Source organism: Amblyraja radiata, chromosome 11 (assembly GCF_010909765.2).
Source record: "Amblyraja radiata isolate CabotCenter1 chromosome 11, sAmbRad1.1.pri, whole genome shotgun sequence".
NCBI classification, from domain to species: Eukaryota; Metazoa; Chordata; class Chondrichthyes; order Rajiformes; family Rajidae; genus Amblyraja; species Amblyraja radiata.
The window spans coordinates 15,089,990-15,112,232 of record NC_045966.1 but is presented as its reverse complement, the minus strand read 5'-3'; the positions used below and the strand labels follow the sequence as shown (position 1 = coordinate 15,112,232).

Below are 22,243 nucleotides of genomic sequence, written 5' to 3'. Positions count from 1 at the left end.
TTGATTATTCATGTGATCAAGGAAACAGCGCAGTTTAGTTTATTGTCATGTGTACCAAGGTACAGTGAAAAGCTTTTGTTGCGTGCTAATCAGTCAGCGAAAAGACAATACATGATTACAATTGAGCTATTCGCAGTGTAGACACATGATAAAGGGAATAACGTTTATGTGCAAGAGAAAGCCAGTAAAGTCTCATCAAAGATAGTCCGAGGATTTCCAATGAGGTAGATAGTAGTTCAGGACTGCTCTAGTTGCGGTAGGATGGCACCGTTGCCAGATAACACCTGGGAAGAAACTGTCCATTAATCTAGAGCTGTGCGTTTTCACACTTCTATATCTTTTGCACGATGGGAGAGGGGAGAAGAGGGAATGGCCAGGATGCGACTCTTCCTTGATTATGCTGCCGAGGCAGCGTGAGGTATCAATGGAAGGGTGCTCTGTGCTGCATCCACAATCCTCCAGTTTCTTGCGGCCTTGTATGTAACTGGTCCCAAACCATGCAGTGATGCATCCCGATAAAATGGTTTCTACTTAATCAATATTAACATCTGAAACATTAACTACAATTCTGTTTAGGGCCAAGAAATGTAGTCTAAGAGGAATTTGCTGGCACATTGTTTCAAACATAGAAAATGACCAAAATGCTGGAGTGTGCAATTCTCATGGAGCTGCATGATCACTTGTTTGGGGAGTGGGGGAAGTTTAAGGTGAGTTAATGCTACTACGACTGTCCTTCCCACTCCCAGTGTTACCAGCATGTTGCCATGACGTATTCTCCCCATATTGGGTTGCCCGCGCGGCGCTACATCAGTCCACCGGCTCGTCCAATCAACGGCCGCCCATCCTCATGAGCCGAGGGTTTTTCGAGCTGTTGCCATGGCAACCCGGAGGGCCCCGCCTTCCCCTCAGTGTGATTGGTGGAAGCACTGGGACGAGGGTGCGGTGCCGCCGCTCCCATTGGCAGGCGCTTCCGCGCGGGAGGCGGGCCGCTTTGTGAATGGAGGCGGGACGCTTCGTGAGTGGAGCCGCCCCCATGTTGCAGGTTGCATTCCTACTACAGAATGAGCATCATTACAACAGCGTGAAGGATGGAAGGGAACAGCAGCGTTATCACATCGGCCATTCTGGCCATAGACTACATCGATTCTTTGCTCCCACAAAACCCCTTACAAGAGCCCTTTAAATATGCTTGGAACTATATGTTGGACAATTTTACAAAATTTCAAATTGCTACTTGGGGATCGCTGCTTGTCCACGAAGGCGTTTATTTCTTATTTTGTTTGCCGGGTTTTATTTTTCAGTTTATTCCTGCCATGCAGAAGTATAAGATACAGAAGGTAAGACTTTGAAGTGGGATGTTATTATTTGCAGTCTGGATTTAGCATTGTTTATAGTGGAAGTTGAGCTACAGACCGTAAAACACTAAATTATCACTGCAAATGTTCAAATAAAATGATTGCGCGTCGTTAATGCCTTTGCAGAATATAAGCGAGCAAATACCATAAATGGGGTTCTAACTTTGAAGTATTTATATATTAAGTTACATTTAGCCAATTGGTGTTCTTTTATTGAAACAAATTGTAACATTATTGACGATGATCATAGGTCGAAAAGGAATTTCCGAGAAAAGTTCAGTAGATCACAGTACTTTGTAAAACCTGATTACAGTATTATAAACATGGCAGGGAGCATTGATCAATGGTCCAAGCATGAAGGCTCTCTCCCCGTCCTTGATAGGAGCCTTGAACATTAAGCACGAATTATATGGCCTAAATCCATCCAAGTAGAGTCCAGAGTTAATTGTGAATAATTACTTAGAAATATTATGCATCCACCTTTATCAGATATAATGTAGGAGATGGGAGATGGTGGTCACTTTGTTGAGTGTGGGTGACCTTAACTTTGACAGTGTAGTTTAATTCTTTTGGAGCAGCAGACCCAATCTTTACTTCAACGTGATGTGTGTTGATCTTTTATTGTTGATCAGAACATGACAGTGCGGCTTTTTTGAACTGCTGCTTTTCCACAATGTTATTAGGAAGGTTTGGATCTGGACCGTGTGCAGTTTAGAAATACGATTGAAAATTTGCACTTGGTGTTGTTCCCACGTATCCTTGGCCTTTTGAGGTAGCAGGTTTGGGAAGAGTTTTTAAAGTACAAACATATTGCTGCAGTGCATTTTGTAAATGGTAGGAAGTGCTACCACGGCACGTTGGGAGTAGAGGGTGTGAATGTACAAGTGGATAGTGTGCTAAGAGAGAGGCTATTTCATCCCAACCAATAGCTGCTTTAGTTGTTGGAGCTACATTCGTCCAGGTAAGGTAAAGTACTCCTTGGATTTCCTGACAGGAACCTTTAGGTGGTAGAAAGGTTGTGTGGATTCTCTAGCTTAGTCTTTTAACCACAGTATTTTTCGCAAGTCTTCTGTATCAGTAGTGAGCACCAGAATGCTAATGGAGAATTTGGCAACTGCAGTACCATTGATGAGTCAGCATTGCACTTCTGATCACTCTTTCCATCACTCTGCTTAAGACATTAGACTAAAGAAGGAATGTTCAATGGCAGGTTGGATTTGCTTTGCTGTTTGTGAACTGCAAATACCAGAAATAATTTTGGAATAGCACCATTAGAAACACAGCAAGTACAAATTACACTAAAATTGGGATACTGCGGGATTCATCCCTTTGAAAATGTAAGCAGCCGATTTGGCTTTGCTAATGGTCACCTCACCAGAAAAGTGAATTAAAAAAATAAACCATGCTTTTAATGAGATAGAATTGGTAAATTGGAAGTTCATTCTGAATCTTGATTTGACTAGATTAGAACACTACAAATATTTACATAAGGCATTTTTCAAAAAAGGTAGGCAGGAGATCTGCAGAGATGAATTACAAAAGTGCCACCCAAACACACAAACTGTATACCAAGGATGAACAAACTGAAGAAAGAAAGTTGCAGATGACTTAATAAAAGTTTTTAAAATTGGGAAACATAGAAACTTGAAATTAGGTGCAGGAGTAAGCCATTCGGCCCTTCGAGCCAGCACCGCCATTCAATATGATCATGGCTGATCATCCAAAATCAGTACCCCGTTCCTGCTTTCTCCCCATATCCCTCGACTCCCCAAGAGTTAAATCTCACCCTCTCCCTATACATTAGGGGGCAATTTAGAGACCAATTAACCTACAAACCTGCACATCTTCGAGATGTGGGAGGAAACCAGAGCACCCTGAGATGACCCACAATGTCACAGGGAGAACATGCAAACTCCATAAAGCAGGGCTGCCAACATTGGGTGAGAGTTGGGAGTGAGAAATTGCGAGAGAGGGAGCCCGAAGGAGCGGAGCGACCGGGGGGGGGGGGGGGGGGGGGGGGTGAGGGTGTGGGAGGCGGGTGTGAAGCTTTTGCATTTTTCACCTTGAAATTGTGCAATCTGGTGCATACCATAGCGAGTCTTTTAACATTACACTTGAATGCAATATTTATGCTTTAAATTGGATTAGCTATGAATAAGGTTAGGCTAAATTACATTCCCAATTACATTCCACAGTAGAGCCAAGCTCTGATCAACAGGTGCAGCACATGAATGATTTTAGTGTATTCATGTATGGAAATCAAATTGTAATCAAGCACTTGGCCCATGTTGACCAACCTGGGTCTCATTGCACAACTGGTACTACTCATGACCCTGACTCCAGTTTCATACCTTCTCTCATTCCTGACCCTGAGTCCAGCCTTACACCTGGCCCCCTATTCTACCCTGATCATAGCTGCTTACCTGCTTAGGTTCCCAGTGCTGAACACTCCCATTGTCCCAGCTTTGACTGCACACCTAGTACTATTCCAGATCTTGACTCTGGAAGCACACTTAGCCTTGCTCCGAGCCTCTCTGCATTAACAATATATCTGGCCCACAGATAAAGCCCCATATCTGACCCCCTGGACTTAACGTATTACATTCAAGTCCACAGGTGCTTATCTAATGCGGTAATCTTTTATGGGGCACTTCACGGAACAAATTTTGTATAATAAAATTAGTTACATCCATTGGCTTCCTTGTTATCTAACATGCTAGTTACGTTGTCAAAGAAGTCATCAATTGGTTGAACAACATTTCTCATCCATAAAATTATACTCATTCAGCTGTATAAGTATTCTGTTACCATTTCCCTCATTTTCCTAACAAACTGTCCTGAAGTCATTTTCACCCCCAATATTTTCAGTATTTTGCTGCTTCCTCTCAGCTGGGACTTTTCCGAAATGCAAAGTTCAATAACAATATATATTTAAGCAATAATATTATATTTTATTGTGATCTTGAGAAACAATAGACAATAGGTGCAGGAGTAGGCCATTTGGCCCTTCGAGCCAGCATTCAATGTGATCATGCCTGATCATCCCCAATCAGTACCCTGTTCCTGCCTTCTCCCCATATCCCCTGACTCCACTATTTTTAAGAGCTCTGTCTAGCTCTCTCTTGAAAGCATTCAGAGAACCTGCCTCCACTGCCCTCTGAGGCAGAGAATTCCACAGACTCACCACTCTCTGAGAAAAAGTGTTTCCTCGTCTCCGTTCTAAATGGCTTACTCCTTATTCTTAAACTGTGGCCCCTGATTCTGGATGAGAGTACATAATATTTTCATAACACAACAATGATAAAAAGATCTTTGTTTTGATTTCACCTACCAACATGCAAACATTATTATATTACAGTTAATATGTACCGAGGGCAAATTTTTGTTTCAATGCTCCCCATTCCCAATTACTTTTACATTGAAGTGATTGAAATCCAAGTGAAGTTTAAATAGCATCAGAAAAATAAAACCTCCAGAATGGATGATATTCATTACGTGGTTGGTTGGAGTCAGTATCAGCACAATTACTATATTAAACTTTGAATCTTCAGATGTCCTGGTTCAAGCTAAAACTAAAGACAAATAATAACTTCCTCACACATTCCCCTGCACGTATATTTGTCACTCCTTTAAAATATGCCCCTTCTTTGAACAAACTCTTAAACATCTCATCTGAATCAGTTTCCATCTGATTACACTCCTTGAGGATGTTCATCTACGTGTTCAATTAATAAAACAACGAGGTTGGGGATATTTCTATTCAACCTATCAAAGGAATTTGGGGGAGGGGTGGGTGGGGAGTTACAAATAGTCAGTGTGTACAAACAAACATAATAGTTGAGTGGCAAATGACAATAGTGCTACCTTCTCAATATTTAACTGAAGGAAATAATGGGTTATCGGGGCTGTATGTTGTGACAGACAGCCTGACACCTTGCATGTCATTTTAATATCACACTTATTCCAACCCCTATATATTCCGGATTAATAAATTGAGGTTTTGTCAACTAATTACAAATCAGGCTAATTACAAATCAATAACATTAGCCAATTCCGAAACACGAAACGCTGAGCATTGGGATCCGGACATCACGAACAACTGGCCTCAGTTCCCCGCTCACTTCTGGCAATGCTCTCCGTCTGAACCAGGGGCCGTGGAGCATTTTTGAAAGTGGGGCCCCCCCCTCCCACGGTAGGGACATTTTGGAATTTGATGTATTAAAATCATGTTTTAGTGCATTTAGAAGTATGATTTCAATGTTTTTTGTTTGAAGCATTTTTAAGAGGTAACTTTTTAAGGGGTAACTTTTTCCACACAAAGGTGGGTGTGTGGAATAAGCTGCCAGAGGAGATAGTTGAGGCAGGGACTATCCCAACATATAAGAAACAGTTAGACTGATACATGGATAGGACAGGTTTGGAGGGATATGGACCAAAAGAAGGTAGCGTAACTGGGACATGTTGGCGGGTGTGGGCAAGTTGGGCCAAAGGGCCTGCTTTCACACTGTATCACTCTATGACTACATTATACCTCCACCATGCATGAATGCTTCAAAATCAAGTGGTCGAGTTTTATTGCCATATACTAAAGCATAGAAAATAAGTGCAGGAATAGGCCATTCGGCCCTTCTAGCCAGCACTGCCATTCAATATGATCATGGCTGTTTATTTAAAATCAGTACATCTTTCCTGTTTTTTCCCCATATCCATTGATTTTGTTAGCACCAAGAGCTAAATGTAACTCTCTCTTGAAAACATCCAGCGAATTGGCCTTCACTGCCTTCTGTTGCACAGATTCACTACTCTCTGGGTGAAAAACGTTTGTCCTCATCTCAGTCCTAACTGGCCTACCTTTTATTCTTAAACTGTGACCTTGGTTCTGAACTCACCCAACATCGGGAACATTTTTCCTGCAGTTACAGGTGTAAATCTAGCAGGCAAGCAGGATGCTTTCTCCAACCATCCCCATTGGAAGGCCACTATCTTTCACTGCTTCTACTCAGTGCTTGGTAACTACTTCCAGCAGCCATTGGTTGGCCTCCAGGATGCACCGAGCTCCGAGCTGCAGCCTGGTCCATGCAGTTCACCAGGATGAATTGGGCACAGATTCTCTCATGGCAGTGGCGCAATGCTTCCGATGCTTTCCGACGCTTCCGACGGCCAGGGACTCTTGCACTGAGGCTGCTCCATGGCCGGAGCTGCAGCGAGCGACTCGCCAGCCCGGAAAATACTCGCCAGCCCTGGCTCCCCGTTCGCATCTGCTGCAGCCGCTGCTTCTGCTTCCATCCCTCCCTCCGCCCCGGCTCTCCAACATCCACGACCAGGTTGCTCAGAGCACAGCAGCACCTCGTCCAAAGCCGGAGATATTGGATGTCTAGCCAAAAAAGTGCCCCAACCCCCCTGGTTCCGCGGCCCATGTACTTCTCTCCTGCCGCTCGCCGGCCTCGCTCTTGTCAGCCGCTTCCCGCAAATCCTTAAATTCTGAGTGCCACCGGGAGCAGGACATGGCCTTACTTGTTGCGCTGGGTGACATTCATTCACTGCCCGGTCTGTGTTTTTCAATGTTAATTTGCATGGGGACATGCTTTGGAGGTGTGTGACGGTTCGGTCAAGTGAGAATAACAGAGAATAAGAATGCTGCTGTCTTGTCAACAGATGAGCACACAAGCAGTTGATATTAGTTTTGAAATTCTCGTTGATCACAGAATTTCTCACGACGCAGCGTGCTCAATGCGTGAGAGTTGGCAGCTCTGATACAGACAGGAACAAAGGTCAGGATTTAATCCAGGGCTCTGGCACTGAGGCAGCAGCTCTACCAGCTGCGCTACTGTGCTAAAAAAAGTGTTCCATTTTTTAAACCAAGTAAATTAAAATTAAAAGTGCCAATATCCTAAAGAACAAAGCCCTCCTAGCATTTCCACCTGATGACAAACTTTAAATCAATATTAAAAAGGAAGAAATCTGAAAAGTAGATGCTGACAGAATGCTTCCACTTGTGGTGAAGGGCATGAATTGAGATAATTTAAAACTAGATGATCAATTTTAAAAAATCCAGTAAAGAATTCAGAAGAAATGTATTTGCCTACAATAGTGGTAAGAGTGTCACAGCCACGGAGAGAGGTTGAAGTAAAAAACCACAGATACATTTAAGGGGAGTCTTATTGGGTGATGATATAGATGGAGGAATCAACTGTTGTATTGGTTTAATTAGATGAGTGAAGACAGGCTGAGGCTTGAGTGGAGCATAAATAACAAGCTTTTTGGCCCAACCAAGCACGGCGTGGGCCAAATCCGATGTAATTCAGATTCCCATTCCAAGTGATCGTAACTTTCCAAGTTAATTCCCGAAATGTTACTTTAAATATGGCTTTTTAAACATTCTTGAGAATCCGGTAGAACAGGCAGGAGCCAGAATATTGCCACATTGCTATGGGATTTGGGAGTGCTTGATTGGACGTCAGGGTTGGACGTTCAGATCGTAAATGATGCCAAACAGTTTTTATAAAGGCCGAGGCACCACGTCCAACCAAAAGGCCGGAAAATGGCGGGGGGCGGCGGGGGGGGGAGCACAAATAATGGGGTACAGTCAACGATGGAGTTGATCAAGCAATCAATGGAATGATTCTTTGGTGAAAAACAAAGTTGGAATGATTCATTTGTCTTGTGAATTTGCTTTTGTAAAGTGCGCAACATTACAAATTCTGTGAACCTTTTGGAATGTAGGACAGGCCAGAAAGCCTGGAGAAACAATGGAGGTGCTTCAAAGTGTTGCTGTTCAACCATTTCTGCATCCAGCTGCCGCTGATCTGTGGTACCTACTACTTCACTGAGTTCTTCAACATTCCCTATGATTGGGAGAAGATGCCACGATGGTAAGATGTGCGAGACTCGCTGCACTGGCTAAAAACCTTTGTTCACATTATATCATCCCGAGGTTTGAATGTTCCGAATGGTGACAGAACTCCCATGCTGGACCCGACACAACTCCAAATCGTACCTCGCACACCCCTAGCATATCACGTTGCAATAACCCTGAAAGTGACCATATTATTTGCATTTTTTCTAACACAGGTAGTTGACTATACTTTGAGTCAGTATTTTGAGTTATAACTCATCATTGCAGTTCTTTACAACCATCACCAGAATCCATTCTCTAAATTATTAATCCATTAATCATCAAATTATTAGTGCCATTTGACTTTGCTGAATCCTTTGTATCCTCATTGGACGTTACCAGTTACGAGCTTCTCTTGTACTTTCTGTCCTTATCAATTTTTAATATAATACTATTCCTGTGAAATTCCTTTTATTGAAATATCTTTTCCCATCTTTAAATTCTTCAAACATTTTCCAACTTTCTGAATCCAGCTTTTTTTTACTGATCTTTGATGAAATTTAAGGAGGTGTGCGGGTACAGATAATTCTCAATCTTATTACTAAGAAATATCCCTGCTTAACGAGAGAAAAAAGAAGAAACTATTTTCATTTCATGAGATTAACAGCAAATCAAGGTTATTTTTCACCTTTATGCGGCTGGTGGGAATCCCATTTCCTGACACAAAGTGTAAGAAAACTAGACACATGACAGTGGTGCAATGGTAGAGTTGCTGCCTTACAGCGCCAGAAACTCGATTCTGACTGTGGGTGCTGTCTGTACGGTGTTTGTACGTTGTCCCCGTGACCAGATGGCTTTCGCCAGTTTCCTCCCACTCTCTAAAAACGTGCGGGTTTATAGTTTAATTGACTTCGGTAAGGATTGTAAATTGTCCCTGGTGTGTAGGATAGTGCCAGTGTATGCGGATTGCTAGTCGGAGTGGGCTCGGTGGGCTGAAGAGTCTGTTTCCACTCTGTATCACTAAACTAAACTAAAACTAAACAAGATGTGAAGAATTTCTTGGCCATTGATTTGATTTTAAAATGGTTGCAAAGTCATGTGACTGTGATACTGACATACAGTAAGTACAGTTGGGAGCCTTGTCAGAAACTTTAATTCTTTGATTAAATATGGAATCCATTACATTCAACAATAAGAAAGTGCTGATTCTGTTATTTGCGTAACGTTTGCATTTTTTCTGCTGCAGGCAGGTAATTGCAATGCAGTGCCTGGGTTGTGCTGTTGTTGAGGACACATGGCACTACTTTCTTCACAGACTCTTGCATCATAAGAGAATCTACAAATATATTCACAAAGTCCATCATGAATTTACGGTGAGGCAATATCTTCACAGATTTTGTGGGAGGTGGTTATTTTCCAGTTAATGCCATATACTTCTAACCCTACCGCATTCCTATCGCACTACAAATGTTTGTACCGTTCTGTTGTTTTTGCCTTTGCCATTGCCTTTATCATTACCATGCATACTGTTTACTCTTTCAGCTTCACGCAAACAAGTAATTTCATTGTAACTTGCTGTATATGATAATAAACTGTCATGAAATCTGACTTTAGACATAGTGAACTCTTAGCATTTGTGAATCTGCTCTCAGCACCCTTTCCACCCAGTTTTCCTTTCCATTCTATATTGCTCAGGTTTCTGCTAAACAGCTCAACTGTCCTCACCCCATGAAATCAGGGTGCTGTCTCATTCCTTGCACCTTGTCAATGCTGTACCAATGAGGATATTAGCCAAATTCCATACCTTCATGTGTCTGAAATTGTTTATGTATTTTAAGGATGTTCATCCCATGTTAAGTATCGCCTACCGATTTGCAGCCTCTAGGCCACTATGCACATTAGAATTTATCGTATTAAATAAAATATTCAACATTTTGTGTATTTCTTGTTGCTGGAGTTGAGAACTCTGAACACAAAATATTTATGTTTGTGGCCTGACCAATAAACGGATTAAATATAGAATTAATGTATTGAATCTCTACAACATTTCTTGTTTTAGCAATACAGTAAAATTTCCCATGGTATTGTCACTGGCCTTCTGCTTTAACTGAGTTCGCTTGCAATGAATGATTCCTTGTGCCCAAGTTACTACTATTTAAAAATCTGTTTTCTCATCTCTGCCCTGTCCAGGCTCCATTTGGTATGCAAGCTGAATATGCTCACCCAGCAGAAACAATCATCCTCGGCACGGGCTTTTTTATTGGCATCATGATCTTTTGCAATCATGTCATCCTCCTGTGGGCTTGGGTGACCTTTCGTCTCCTGGAAACAATAGACGTACACAGGTAAAGGCGCTGTTCAAAGAGAACCATAAAACGCACTGGTATGGTTTATGAGAATGAAAGAAAAGGAAAGGGAAAATACAGGAGGGGAAGTACAAGTCAGTTTGCTACTCAATCCATGCTCCTGTGAATTTGAGACTTCATTTCGTCATCATAAAATACACAAGGTTTTTTTTAGTGCGGTACAGCGGTAGAGTTACAGTCTTACAGCGCCAGAGACTCGGGTTCGACCCTGACTAAGGGTGCTTGTCTGTACGTAGTTTGTACGTTCTCCCCGTGCATTAGGGTGGGTTTTCTCCTGGGTCTCCGGTTTCCCTCCACACCCCAAAGACGTACAAGTTTGTAGGTTAATTGGCTTGGTAAAATTATAAATTGTCCCTAGTGTGTGTAGGATAGTGTTAGTGTGCGGGGATCGCTGGTCGGCGCGGACTCGGTGGGCTGAAGAGCCTGTTTCCGTGCTGTCTCTCTAAAGTCTAATGGTACAATAGGTAAATATCTGTTTGCATTTTCTATTCATTGGTAAGGAGACAGCTGTTGATCACAATTTGGGCAAGCTTTGTGTTGTGGACTTTCCCTTTCCCAACATCAGTGCCTTCCAGTTACAGTGATATCATTAAACTGGCTGAGCAGACAGCCATACCATTTAATTCTGACGCTGCAACACAGTAAAATAAAAGTTCTAAATTTCATCATAAATTTTTCTGAAAATAATATAACGTTTAGATTGGAAACATTGATTATGATAGTTGAAATATAAAACAATTTCCATTCACGAATGTTGAAATAACTGAAGGAAACATACACCGCATGTTAGTGTGTAGGATAGAACTGCAGATGCTGGTTAAAAAGCCGGCAGCCTCACAAGAAGGCCCAGCCACAAGAGCTCAGTAACAACTCCAAGGTCAGACAAACTAATTAGCCTTATCTGCACACGGGTTATGATTGGTGAGAATGTAGGTAAAAGGGGCTTCTGGAATAAACATAGAAACATAGAAAATAGGTGCAGGAGGAGGCCATTCGGCCCTTTGAGCCAGCACCGCCATTCATTGTGATCATGGCTGATCGTCCCCAATCAATAACCCGTGCCTGCCTTCTCCCCATATCCCTTGATTCCACTAGTCCCTAGAGCTCTATCTAACTCTCTGTTAAATCCATCCAGTGACTTGGCCTCCACTGCCCTCTGTGGCAGGGAATTCCACAAATTCACAACTCTCTGGATGAAAACGTTTTTTTCTCACCTCAGTCTTAAATGGCTTCCCCTTTATTCTAAGATTGTGGCCCCTGGTTCTGGACTCACCCAACATTGGGAACATTTTTCCTGCATCTAGCTTGTCCAGTCCTTTTATAATTTGATATGTTTCTATAAGATATCCCCTCATCCTTGTAAACTCCAGTGAATACAAGCCTAGTCTTATAAATCTTTCCTCATATGACAGTCCCGCCATCCCAGGGATCAATCTCGTGAGCCTACGCTGCACTGCCTCAATCACAAGGATGTCTTTCCTCAAATTAGGAGACCAGAACTGTACACAATACTCCAGATGTGGTCTCACCAGAGCCCTATACAACTGCACAAGGTGTCTGGCTCAGCTAAGTGTCGTTTGTTCTTTGCTTTCTGTCGTGGGATTCAGTAGATCCTACAACAATCTGTTAAACTGCTAACATTTTCAATAAAGCACAGCAGTTTCAGTGTTTTATGACATCTTGAGTGTGCATAAAATAATTAATGTCAACTGACTGCTGCTACAATAATAGTTTTCAAATATATTGAGAAGAGCATATCCTGGCAGATGATGTCATAGTCCTCCTTTACAGTGATGACTGCTGATAGTTTCACTGATAATCTACTGTAAATGCTTAGGAAAGAACTGCAGATGCTGGAAAAATCAAAGGAGAAACTCAGCGGGTAAGGCAGCATCTATGGAGCGAAGGAATAGGCGACGTTTCGGGTCGAGACCTTTCTTCAGACTGATGTGGGGGGGGACGGGAAAAAGAAAGGAAGAAGCGGAGACAGTGGGCTGTGGGAGAGCTGGGAAGGGGAGGGGAAGGAGGGAGAAAGCAAGGACTACCTGAAATTGGAGGTCAATGTTCATACCGCTGGGGTGTAAACTACACATTGACTTCTCAGTGTTACAGTAGGTTAGTGCTGATTTATGGAAGTTTCAACAGTTTTGTTCAACCAAGGACTAGGGTGCGGTGATGGGAGGCTGATACCAACACTGTAATTCCTCTTGTATATGGATAGCCCCTTTTCCTCCTTCCTCCCTGCTTGCTGTCTGTCCTGTTCCAACTTTCCCGCATGTCGGCACAAACGATGTCGGAAAGAAGGGGATGAATATTCTGCAGCGTGACTTTAGAGAGCTCGGAAAAATGCTGAAAAGCAGGACCTCCAGGGTTGTTATCTCCGGTTTGCTTCCAGTTCCTCGTGCTGGCGAGAGCAGGAACAGGGAGATACGGGACCTGAACGTGTGGCTGAGGACATGGTGCACGGGGCAGGGATTTAGATTCTTAGATCACTGGGATCTGTTTTGGGGTAAGGGGGAACTGTACAAAAGGGACGGATTGCATCTTAACAGGTGTGGGACCAGCATTCTGGCAGGCAGGTTTGCCACTGCTACACGGGTGGTTTTAAACTGAATAAGGGGGGTGGGGTGTCGAATGGGATAGTGGAGGATGGAGTTAAAGGGAAAGGGTTTCTTAAATGTGTGAGCGTAGAGACAGAGGGGTGTAAAATGAGGGTAGACGCAATAGGTAGCAAGGTGAAAAGTAAAAGTGGCAGGCAGACAAAACCAGGGCAAAAATCAGAAAGGGCCACTTTTCAACATAATTGTATAAGGGGTAAGAGTGTTCGAAAAACAAGCCTGAAGGCTTTGTGTCTCAATGCAAGGAGCATTCGTAATAAGGTGGATGAGTTGAATGTGCAGATAGCTATTAATGACTATGATATAGTTGGGATCACGGAGACATGGCTCCACGGTGACCAAGGCTGGGAGCTGAACATCCAGGGATATTCAATATTCAGGAGGGATAGAGAGAAAGGAAAAGGAGGTGGGGTAGCATTGCTGATTAGAGAGGAGATTAACGCAATGGAAAGGAAGGACATTAGTTTGGAGGATGTGGAATCGGTATGGGTAGAGCTGCGAAACACTAAGGGGCAGAAAACGCTGGTGGGTGTTGTGTACAGGCCACCTAACAGTAGTAGTGAAGTTGGAGATGGTATCAAACAGGAAATTAGAAATGCGTGCGACAAAGGCAAAACCGTTATAATGGGTGACTTCAATCTACATATAGATTGGGTGAATCAAATTGGCAGGGGTGCTGAGGAAGAGGATTTCTTGGAATGTATGCGGGATAGTTATCTAAATCAACATGTAGAGGAACCAACGAGAGAGCAGGCTATTTTAGACTGGGTATTGAGTAATGAGGAAGGGTTAGTTAGCAGTCTTGTTGTACGTGCCCCCTTGGGCAAGAGTGACCATAATATGGTTGAGTTCTTCATTAGGATGGAGAGTGACATTGTTAATTCAGAAACAATGGTTCTGAACTTAAAGAAAGGTAACTTTGAGGGTATGAGACGTGAATTGGCCAAGATTAACTGGCAATTAATTCTAAAAGGGTTGACGGTGGATATGCAATGGAAGACATTTAAAGACTGCATGGATGAACTACAAAAATTGTTCATCCCAGTTTGGCAAAAGAATAAATCAGGGAAGGTAGTGCATCCGTGGATAACAAGGGAAATCAGGGATAGTATCAAAGCGAAGGATGATGCGTACAAATTAGCCAGAAAAAGCAGCATACCGGAGGACTGGGAGAAATTCAGAGACCAGCAGAGGAGGACAAAGGGCTTAATTAGGAAAGGAAAAATAGATTATGAAAGAAAACTGGCAGGGAACATAAAAACTGACTGCAAAAGTTTTTATAGATATGTGAAAAGAAAGAGATTAGTTAAAACAAATGTAGGTCCCTTGCAGTCAGAAACAGGTGAGTTGATCATGGGGAACAAGGATATGGCGGACCAATTGAATAACTACTTTGGTTCCGTCTTCACTAAGGAAGACATAAATAATCTGCCGGAAATAGCAGGGGACCGCGTGTCAAAGGATTTGGAGGAATTGAGTGAAATCCAGGTTAGCCGGGAAGTGGTGTTGGGTAAATTGAATGGATTAAAGGCCGATAAATCCCCAAGGCCAGATAGGCTGCATCCCAGAGTACTTAAGGAAGTAGCTCCAGAAATAGTGGATGCATTAGTAATAATCTTTCAAAACTCTTTAGATTCTGGAATAGTTCCTGAGGATTGGCGGGTAGCAAACGTAACCCCACTTTTTAAGAAGGGAGGGAGAGAGAAAACGGGGAATTACAGACCAGTTAGTCTAACATCGGTAGTGGGGAAACTGCTAGAGTTAGTTATTAAAGATGGGATAGCAGCACATTTGGAAAGTGGTGAAATCATTGGACAAAGTCAGCATGGATTTACAAAAGGTAAATCATGTCTGACGAATCTTATAGAATTTTTCGAGGATGTAACTAGTAGCGTGGATAGGGGAGAACCAGTGGATGTGGTGTATCTGGACTTCCAGAAGGCTTTCGACAAGGTCCCACATAAGATATTAGTATACAAACTTAAGGCACACGGCATTGGGGGTTCAGTATTGATGTGGATAGAGAACTGGCTGGCAAACAGGAAGCAAAGAGTAGGAGTAAACGGGTCCTTTTCACAATGGCAGGCAGTGACTAGTGGGGTACCGCAAGGCTCAGTGCTGGGACCCCAGCTATTTACAATATATATTAATGATGTGGATGAGGGAATTGAAGGCAATATCTCCAAGTTTGCGGATGACACTAAGCTGGGGGGCAGTGTTAGCTGTGAGGAGGATGCTAGGAGACTGCAAGGTGACTTGGATAGGCTGGGTGAGTGGGCAAATGTTTGGCAGATGCAGTATAATGTGGATAAATGTGAGGTTATCCATTTTGGTGGCAAAAACAGGAAAGCAGACTATTATCTAAATGGATGGCCGACTAGGAAAAGGGGAGATGCAGCGAGACCTGGGTGTCATGGTACACCAGTCATTGAAAGTAGGCATGCAGGTGCAGCAGGCAGTGAAGAAAGCGAATGGTATGTTAGCTTTCATAGCAAAAGGATTTGAGTATAGGAGCAGGGAGGTTCTACTGCAGTTGTACAGGGTCTTGGTGAGACCACACCTGGAGTATTGCGTACAGTTTTGGTCTCCAAATCTGAGGAAGGACATTATTGCCATAGAGGGAGTGCAGAGAAGGTTCACCAGACTGATTCCTGGGATGTCAGGACTGTCTTATGAAGAAAGACTGGATAGACTTGGTTTATACTCTCTAGAATTTAGGAGATTGAGAGGGAATCTTATAGAAACTTATAAAATTCTTAAGGGGTTGGACAGGCTAGATGCAGGAAGATTGCTCCCGATGTTGGGGAAGTCCAGGACAAGGGGTCACAGCTTAAGGATAAGGGGGAAATCCTTTAAAACCGAGATGAGAAGAACTTTTTTCACACAGAGAGTGGTGAATCTCTGGAACTCTCTGCCACAGAGGGTAGTCGAGGCCAGTTCATTGGCTATATTTAAGAGGGAGTTAGATGTGGCCCTTGTGGCTAAGGGGATCAGAAGGTATGGAGAGAAGGCAGGTACGGGATACTGAGTTGGATGATCAGCCATGATCATATTGAATGGCGGTGCAGGCTCGAAGGGCTGAATGGCCTACTCCTGCATCTAATTTCTATGTTCTATGTCTCTTGTTCAGCCGATCACTGCTGTTGATTGCCATGTCCTCCTGATTTTCTGCCAACTGATTTTCTAATCCTGTTTATTCTTTCCTTCCTCTTCCCTCTTTGTGCCCATCTTTTATTCCCGCTCCCACCTTGACCCGAGGAGCTCGTCTGCCTTTCCTGAGCTTTCACGCTCACCCTGACCATCTACAATTTTTTGGCATATATTTCATAATGTAAATTAAATGCACAATAGATGTTTGGGACTTGCTAATGGTTTTGTATTTTATATTTCAGCGGCTATGATGTTCCTTTGAATCCTCTGCACCTTATTCCATTTTATGGTGGATCCTGTTTCCATGACTTTCATCACATGAACTTTGTTGGGAACTATTCCTCAACTTTCACTTGGTGGGACAAGCTGTTTCGAACAGATTTACAGTTCCAGGTTTACAATGACAAAATGAAGAATGAAAAAGAAATTAAAAAGGACCAATAGGAGGCGCTTTATACTGCCATTTCAAAACACGTTTTTGCTATTGTGAGGAATTCCAATCCCCATCAATTGAATGGTTTCACAAAATGGTACTTCATGAAGCTATGCAGCTATGCTTCTACATGGGGTTAATTTAAAAAAATGACAAATTCTGCAACAGTTCAATTAATGGACCACCCGTGTTAAGTTTATCAAACTAAATGCCAATGTTTCTCATGATCAATACTGAATTTCCTACACCAAACACAAAGGCTATTTGAATTGAATGTAAAATTATTCTATTAAACTAATCTAGCAGTTCTTTCTCATAGTGAATGAAACATTTGTGAAATACTGTGATTACCCTTGTTACTGAAATGTTCATATTAGTTAGCCCTAATAATTTTGTGATGTATAATTGTGTACAGTATCTCTATCGTGTGGGAATTGATAAGTGCAAGAGCATGTTTTGTCCTAAAGTGTACATATATAAACTTCTGAGAGTTGCTGTGCTCAAATAATATTTTGAAGAAATGGGCTGTGTAATTTCAAATATCCTCAAATTCCGTGTCTCATTATCCTACATTTCAAACTTAACACTTCTTCCTGCCTCAAACGCAAGAAGAAGAAGTGTTAATTTTGAAATGTAGGATAATGAGACACTTTAAATCAATAATGACGTCTTTGGTTACGGTTAGATAGTGCCGTCGATTTTTCTAAAAATCTTGTGAACAACAGCTGTAATTGGACACCAGATATGCCATTTGATTGAAAATCCCAGATACAGACTGCCCCATTCTTGAGAATTGTGAGGGAACACATTTAATTAGAAAGAATGTATTGGAGGAAAGTCCATAGCATGGACTTTTAGCCCAGTTTTAAAGAAAGTGACACAAAGTGCTGGAGAACATGGATAGGTGATGTCTCGGCTCGGTATTGAAAAGAGTCCCACCTATCCACGTTCTCCAGAGATCCTGGCTGCCCGGCTAAGTTACTCCAGCATTTTGTCTTTTTTTGTAAACCCGCATCTCCACTTCCTTGTTTCTCCACTAAAGAAAGTGTGCTGAGATCTTGAAAGTCGCTAAGACATTTTGCCAGAGTAATTAACAAAGCGTTCTTGAGCTTCAGATAGATGCATTATAAAGTTCTGATTCACCCACTTAAGTGTAAGAGGATGACAAGTTCAATTGAGGTAGACGAAGAAAAGCTGTTCCCATTAGATAGTGTCATAAAGTCTAAGGGTCACACATTAATTTTGATCAAAGAGATACAGGGAGGTTGTGAACTAGAATTCCCTCCGCAAATGCAGCAAGTGGTATTGACCTGAAAGTGGCTTCCTTGCACGGTGGTGGGAGAGGAAATGATCTCCGATTTTAAAAAGCATTTGAATAGGTTCGGTAGCGAGGAAAATAAACTTGCAGGGGTACTGGGGAAGTCAAGCAACGAGACTTAATTTTGCTCGACAGAAAACCGCTGTGAAATAACTTATTTCTGTGCCATAATGACACTGTGGTTCAACTGTGCCTGACACGATATATATGATCCCGACTTAAGGCCTTTTACCACCAATCTCTCTTGTACACTAATCACTATTTAATTGCTGAATATAAATTTAATTTACATGATTAAAATATTGCAGTTTCCTATATTTTATTTCCAAATTTCATTCACAGTAGTTTGCATGAATTTTCAGCTGCTAATTCCTGACTGACTAAGATAATGTAAAGATGGACTTGTGCAATATTTACTTTCTCGTTTTGTGATCGCTGCAGTATGTAATGATTAAGTGGTGTATTTGGCCAGGGTGGAACTTGAATTACTGTCAGCTATGCTGAAGTCCTGACCAGGGGTTTTTTAAAATTAAATGACAATAAAAGCAGAGTTCTTTCGGTGATGAAATACCTTTACCAGTATTTCTCAATATTGAGTCGTCTTAATGGAACAATTGACATTAACATACTTTCTACTTTCTCACAAATCTTGAAAAAGACCTTCCCAGAGGTCAACCAGCCAATGATTCAAAAGAGACAAGCACATAGAAGAGTACAGCACAAGAACAGGACTCTCAGGCCACAACATGGACCAACTCTTATCTGCCTGAACATAATCCATATCCATCCATTCCCTGTAAATACATCTTCCTATACAAAAGTCTCTTAAATAGCATTATTGTATCTGCCTTAATCATAACCCCCAACAACACGTTACTGGCACTCACCACCCTCTGTGTTAAAAAAAACTTACCCACACAACTCCTTTAAACTTTGCCTCTCTCACTTTGTCATCTAATATTTTATTTTTCCATCCGGGGAAAAGGGTTCTGACTGTCAATCCTATTTATGTCTCTCAAATTTTATAAACTTCTATCAGGTCTTCCCGCTACCTCTGGTGTTCCAGAGAAACCAATCCAAGTCTGTCCAACCTTGGATTAGGGGATATTAGCTAAAACCCCCAATCTAGATCTCATTCTGGCAAACGTTCTCTGCAGAAGAAGGGTTTCGGTCCGAAACGTTGCCTATTTCCTTCGCTCCATAGATGCTGCCGCACCCGCTGAGTTTCTCCAGCAATTTTGTCAAACCTTCTCTGCACCCTTTCCAAAGCCTCCGCATCCTTCCTGTAATGGGGATGACTAGAACTGTATGCAATACTCTGAATGTGGCTTAACCAAAGTCTTATAAAGCTACATCATGACTTCCTGGTTCTTATACTCAATGCCCCAGCGTATGAACGCAAGCATACCGCACGCTTTCTTTACCACTCTTATCTAGGTGTGCTGCCGCTTCCAACTCCAAGCTTCCTCTGCACATCAATGCTGTTAAGATTCATGCCATTAATTGTATATTTCTCCCTTGCATTTTACACCACAAAGTGTAACGCCTCACATTTGCTTGGATTAAAATTCCATCTGCCATTTCTCTGCCCATATCTGTAGCTGATCTATACCCTGCTGGATGCTTTGACACCAGTCTGCAACACCTCACAGTCTGCAACACCAGAAATCTTAGTGTCATCTGCAAACTTACCAACCAACCAGTCCAATTAATATATATATATGACAAACAGCAGAGGCCCAAGCCAGATCCCTGTGGAACTCCACCAGTCACAGATCTCCAACCTGAACATTGTCCATAAGACATGGGAGCAGAATTAGGCCATTGGGCCCATTGAGTCTGCTCTCCATTTGATCGTCATTCTAAACTCCAGCGAGTACAGGCCCAGAGCGTTCAAACACTCTTCATACATTAACCCAATCATCCCTGGGATTTTCGTCAATCTCATAAATCCTCTCTTGACCATCTCCAATGCCATCATATCTTTCTTCGATGACATTGCCCTCGATTATTGTCAATGGTACAGTATCAGAATGTCCCACATCCAATGTTTGTGGTTTGATTTTGATAACCTTAAAGCTAAATTATGAACAGGTTTAACCATTTTGAAGATTAGATCTTCTTTTAAAAAAATATCTCCTATCCACATAATTCCATAAGTCATGAATAGTTTCCTACACTGCCTAGTGGAAGCATGGGAGTAACTTCACCAGAAGCACTGTGGCGGTACGAAGTTCTTAAAGCCAATTACTAAAGGACAATACATGCTAGCCTGATCAGCACCATTCAGACCCTCAAATATAAAAAAGATTCCAAGTGGAAGCTAGATTTGTACAAGGCATTGGTGAGACCAAATCTGGAGTATGGTGTACAATTTTGGTCGCCCAATTATAGGAAGGATGTCAACAAAATAGAGAGAGTACAGAGGAGATTTACTAGAATGTTGCCTGGGTTTCAACAACTAAGTTACAGAGAAAGGTTGAATAAGTTAGGTCTTTATTCTCTGGAGCGCAGAAGGTTAAGGGGGGACTTGATAGAGGTCTTTAAAATGATGAGAGGGATAGACAGAGTTGATGTGGATCAGCTTTTCCCTTTGAGAATAGGGAAGATTCAAACAAGAGGACATGACTTCCATATTAAGGGACAGAAGTTTAGGGGTAACATGAGGGGGAACTTTGGAATGAGCTTACATTGGAAGTGGTGGAGGCAGGTTCGTTGGTATCATTTAAAAATAAATTGGATAGGCATATGGATGAGAAGGGAATGGAGGGTTATGGTATGAGTGCAGGCAGGTGGGACTAAGGGAAAAAGTTGTTCAGCACGGACTTGTAGGGCCGAGATGGCCTGTTTCCGTGCTGTAATTGTTATATGGTTAGATGAGTGGTCATTTGCCAAATTATAGTCATAATCATACAGCGTGGGAACAGGCCCTTTGGCCCAAACAAGATGGCTCATCTACCCTTAATCCCATTTGCCTGCATCTGGCCTATATCCTTCTAAACCTTTCCTATCCATGTACCTTTCCAGTAGTCTTTTAAATGCTGTTATTAATATTTGCCTCAACTACCTCCTCTAGCAGCTCGTTTCATATACCTACAACCCCCTGAGTGAAAATGTTGCCCATTACATTCCTATTAAATCTTTCCCCTCTCACTTTAAACCCATGTCCTCTAGCCTGGGCAAAGGACTGTGCATTCACCCTATCAATGTTATCCACCTGTACAAGATCATACCTCAGTCTCCTGCACTCTGAGGAATAAAGTCCTAGCCGGCCAACTTTTCCCTGTAGCTCATGCCCTTGAATCCTGGCAAGTTCTTCGTAAATCCTCTTAGCAGCTTAATGACATCCTTCTTTTTTTAGTTTAGTTTAGAGATACAGCGCGGAAACAGGCCCTTTCGGCCCACTGGGTCCGCGTCGACCGGCGATCCCCGCACATTAACACTATCCTATACCTACTAGGGACAATTTTTACATTTACCAAGCCAATTAACCTACACACCTGTACGTCTTTGGAGCGTGGGAGGAAACCAAATATCTCAGAGAAAACCCACGCAGGTCACGGGGAGAACATACAAACTCCGTACAGACAGCACCCGTAGTCAGGATCGAACCCGGGTCTCCGGCGCTGCATTCGCTGTAAGGCAGCAACTCTACCGCTGTGCCACCGTTCCCTATTGAAGGATAGCTAAGATTGAACACAATATTCGAAATACAGTCTTGTCTAGCTGTAACCTAAGCTTACTTGATCATTGCGGAGGGTGGTGTTTGTGCTGATGTGCATGTATTTGAACAAACAGCAAGAATATCCAACAAGAGCCTATGGGTTGATCCTTTTTAACAGTTTCTTAAATCCACATTGACACCATTGAGATTTATTAGCTATGGGGAAGTTAGCAGGAAATGCCACCCAGTTTTCTGCTGGGTAAACAAAATGTATAAGTGAATCAGTATCAGGAAATAAGAAAAAAAAATCCTTTAAATTTCACTCCTGGGCCAATGGAAGCAGAAGCCTTCTCAGAATTGCTCAAGTAGGTCCTTAAAAGGAAATATCTCTGTTTTTGCAATAGCCTGGGGTGTTTTAAACCAAAACCATACTCATTCTGGGAGCCTTATGACTAAGTTAAAGATATTACGACCTAGCTAAAGATCAATTATTGCTGATTTTCT

General features: G+C 42.3%; 1 protein-coding gene across 1 annotated transcript; it reads left to right on the top strand.

The window, feature by feature from the left end:
• The first annotated feature begins 1,034 nt into the window (after positions 1-1,034).
• On the top strand, positions 1,035-18,643 carry LOC116978312 (methylsterol monooxygenase 1-like). The gene is made up of 5 exons (XM_033029376.1): positions 1,035-1,337; positions 8,079-8,227; positions 9,437-9,563; positions 10,381-10,535; positions 16,567-18,643. The coding sequence occupies exons 1-5, from the start codon at positions 1,089-1,091 to the stop codon at positions 16,766-16,768; spliced, it is 882 nt and encodes a 293-aa protein (XP_032885267.1). The 5' UTR covers positions 1,035-1,088; the 3' UTR covers positions 16,769-18,643.
• The last annotated feature ends 3,600 nt before the right edge of the window (positions 18,644-22,243 follow it).

Bases quoted from the DNA above. Each gene is read 5' to 3' on its own strand.
- LOC116978312 (XM_033029376.1), top strand. From the start codon at position 1,089: ATGGAAGGGAACAGCAGCGTTATCACATCGGCCATTCTGGCCATAGAC. The intron at 1,338-8,078 runs GTAAGACTTTGA...TTTGGAATGTAG, and splicing joins AGAAGTATAAGATACAGAAG to GACAGGCCAGAAAGCCTGGA. The intron at 9,564-10,380 runs GTGAGGCAATAT...TGCCCTGTCCAG, and splicing joins AAGTCCATCATGAATTTACG to GCTCCATTTGGTATGCAAGC.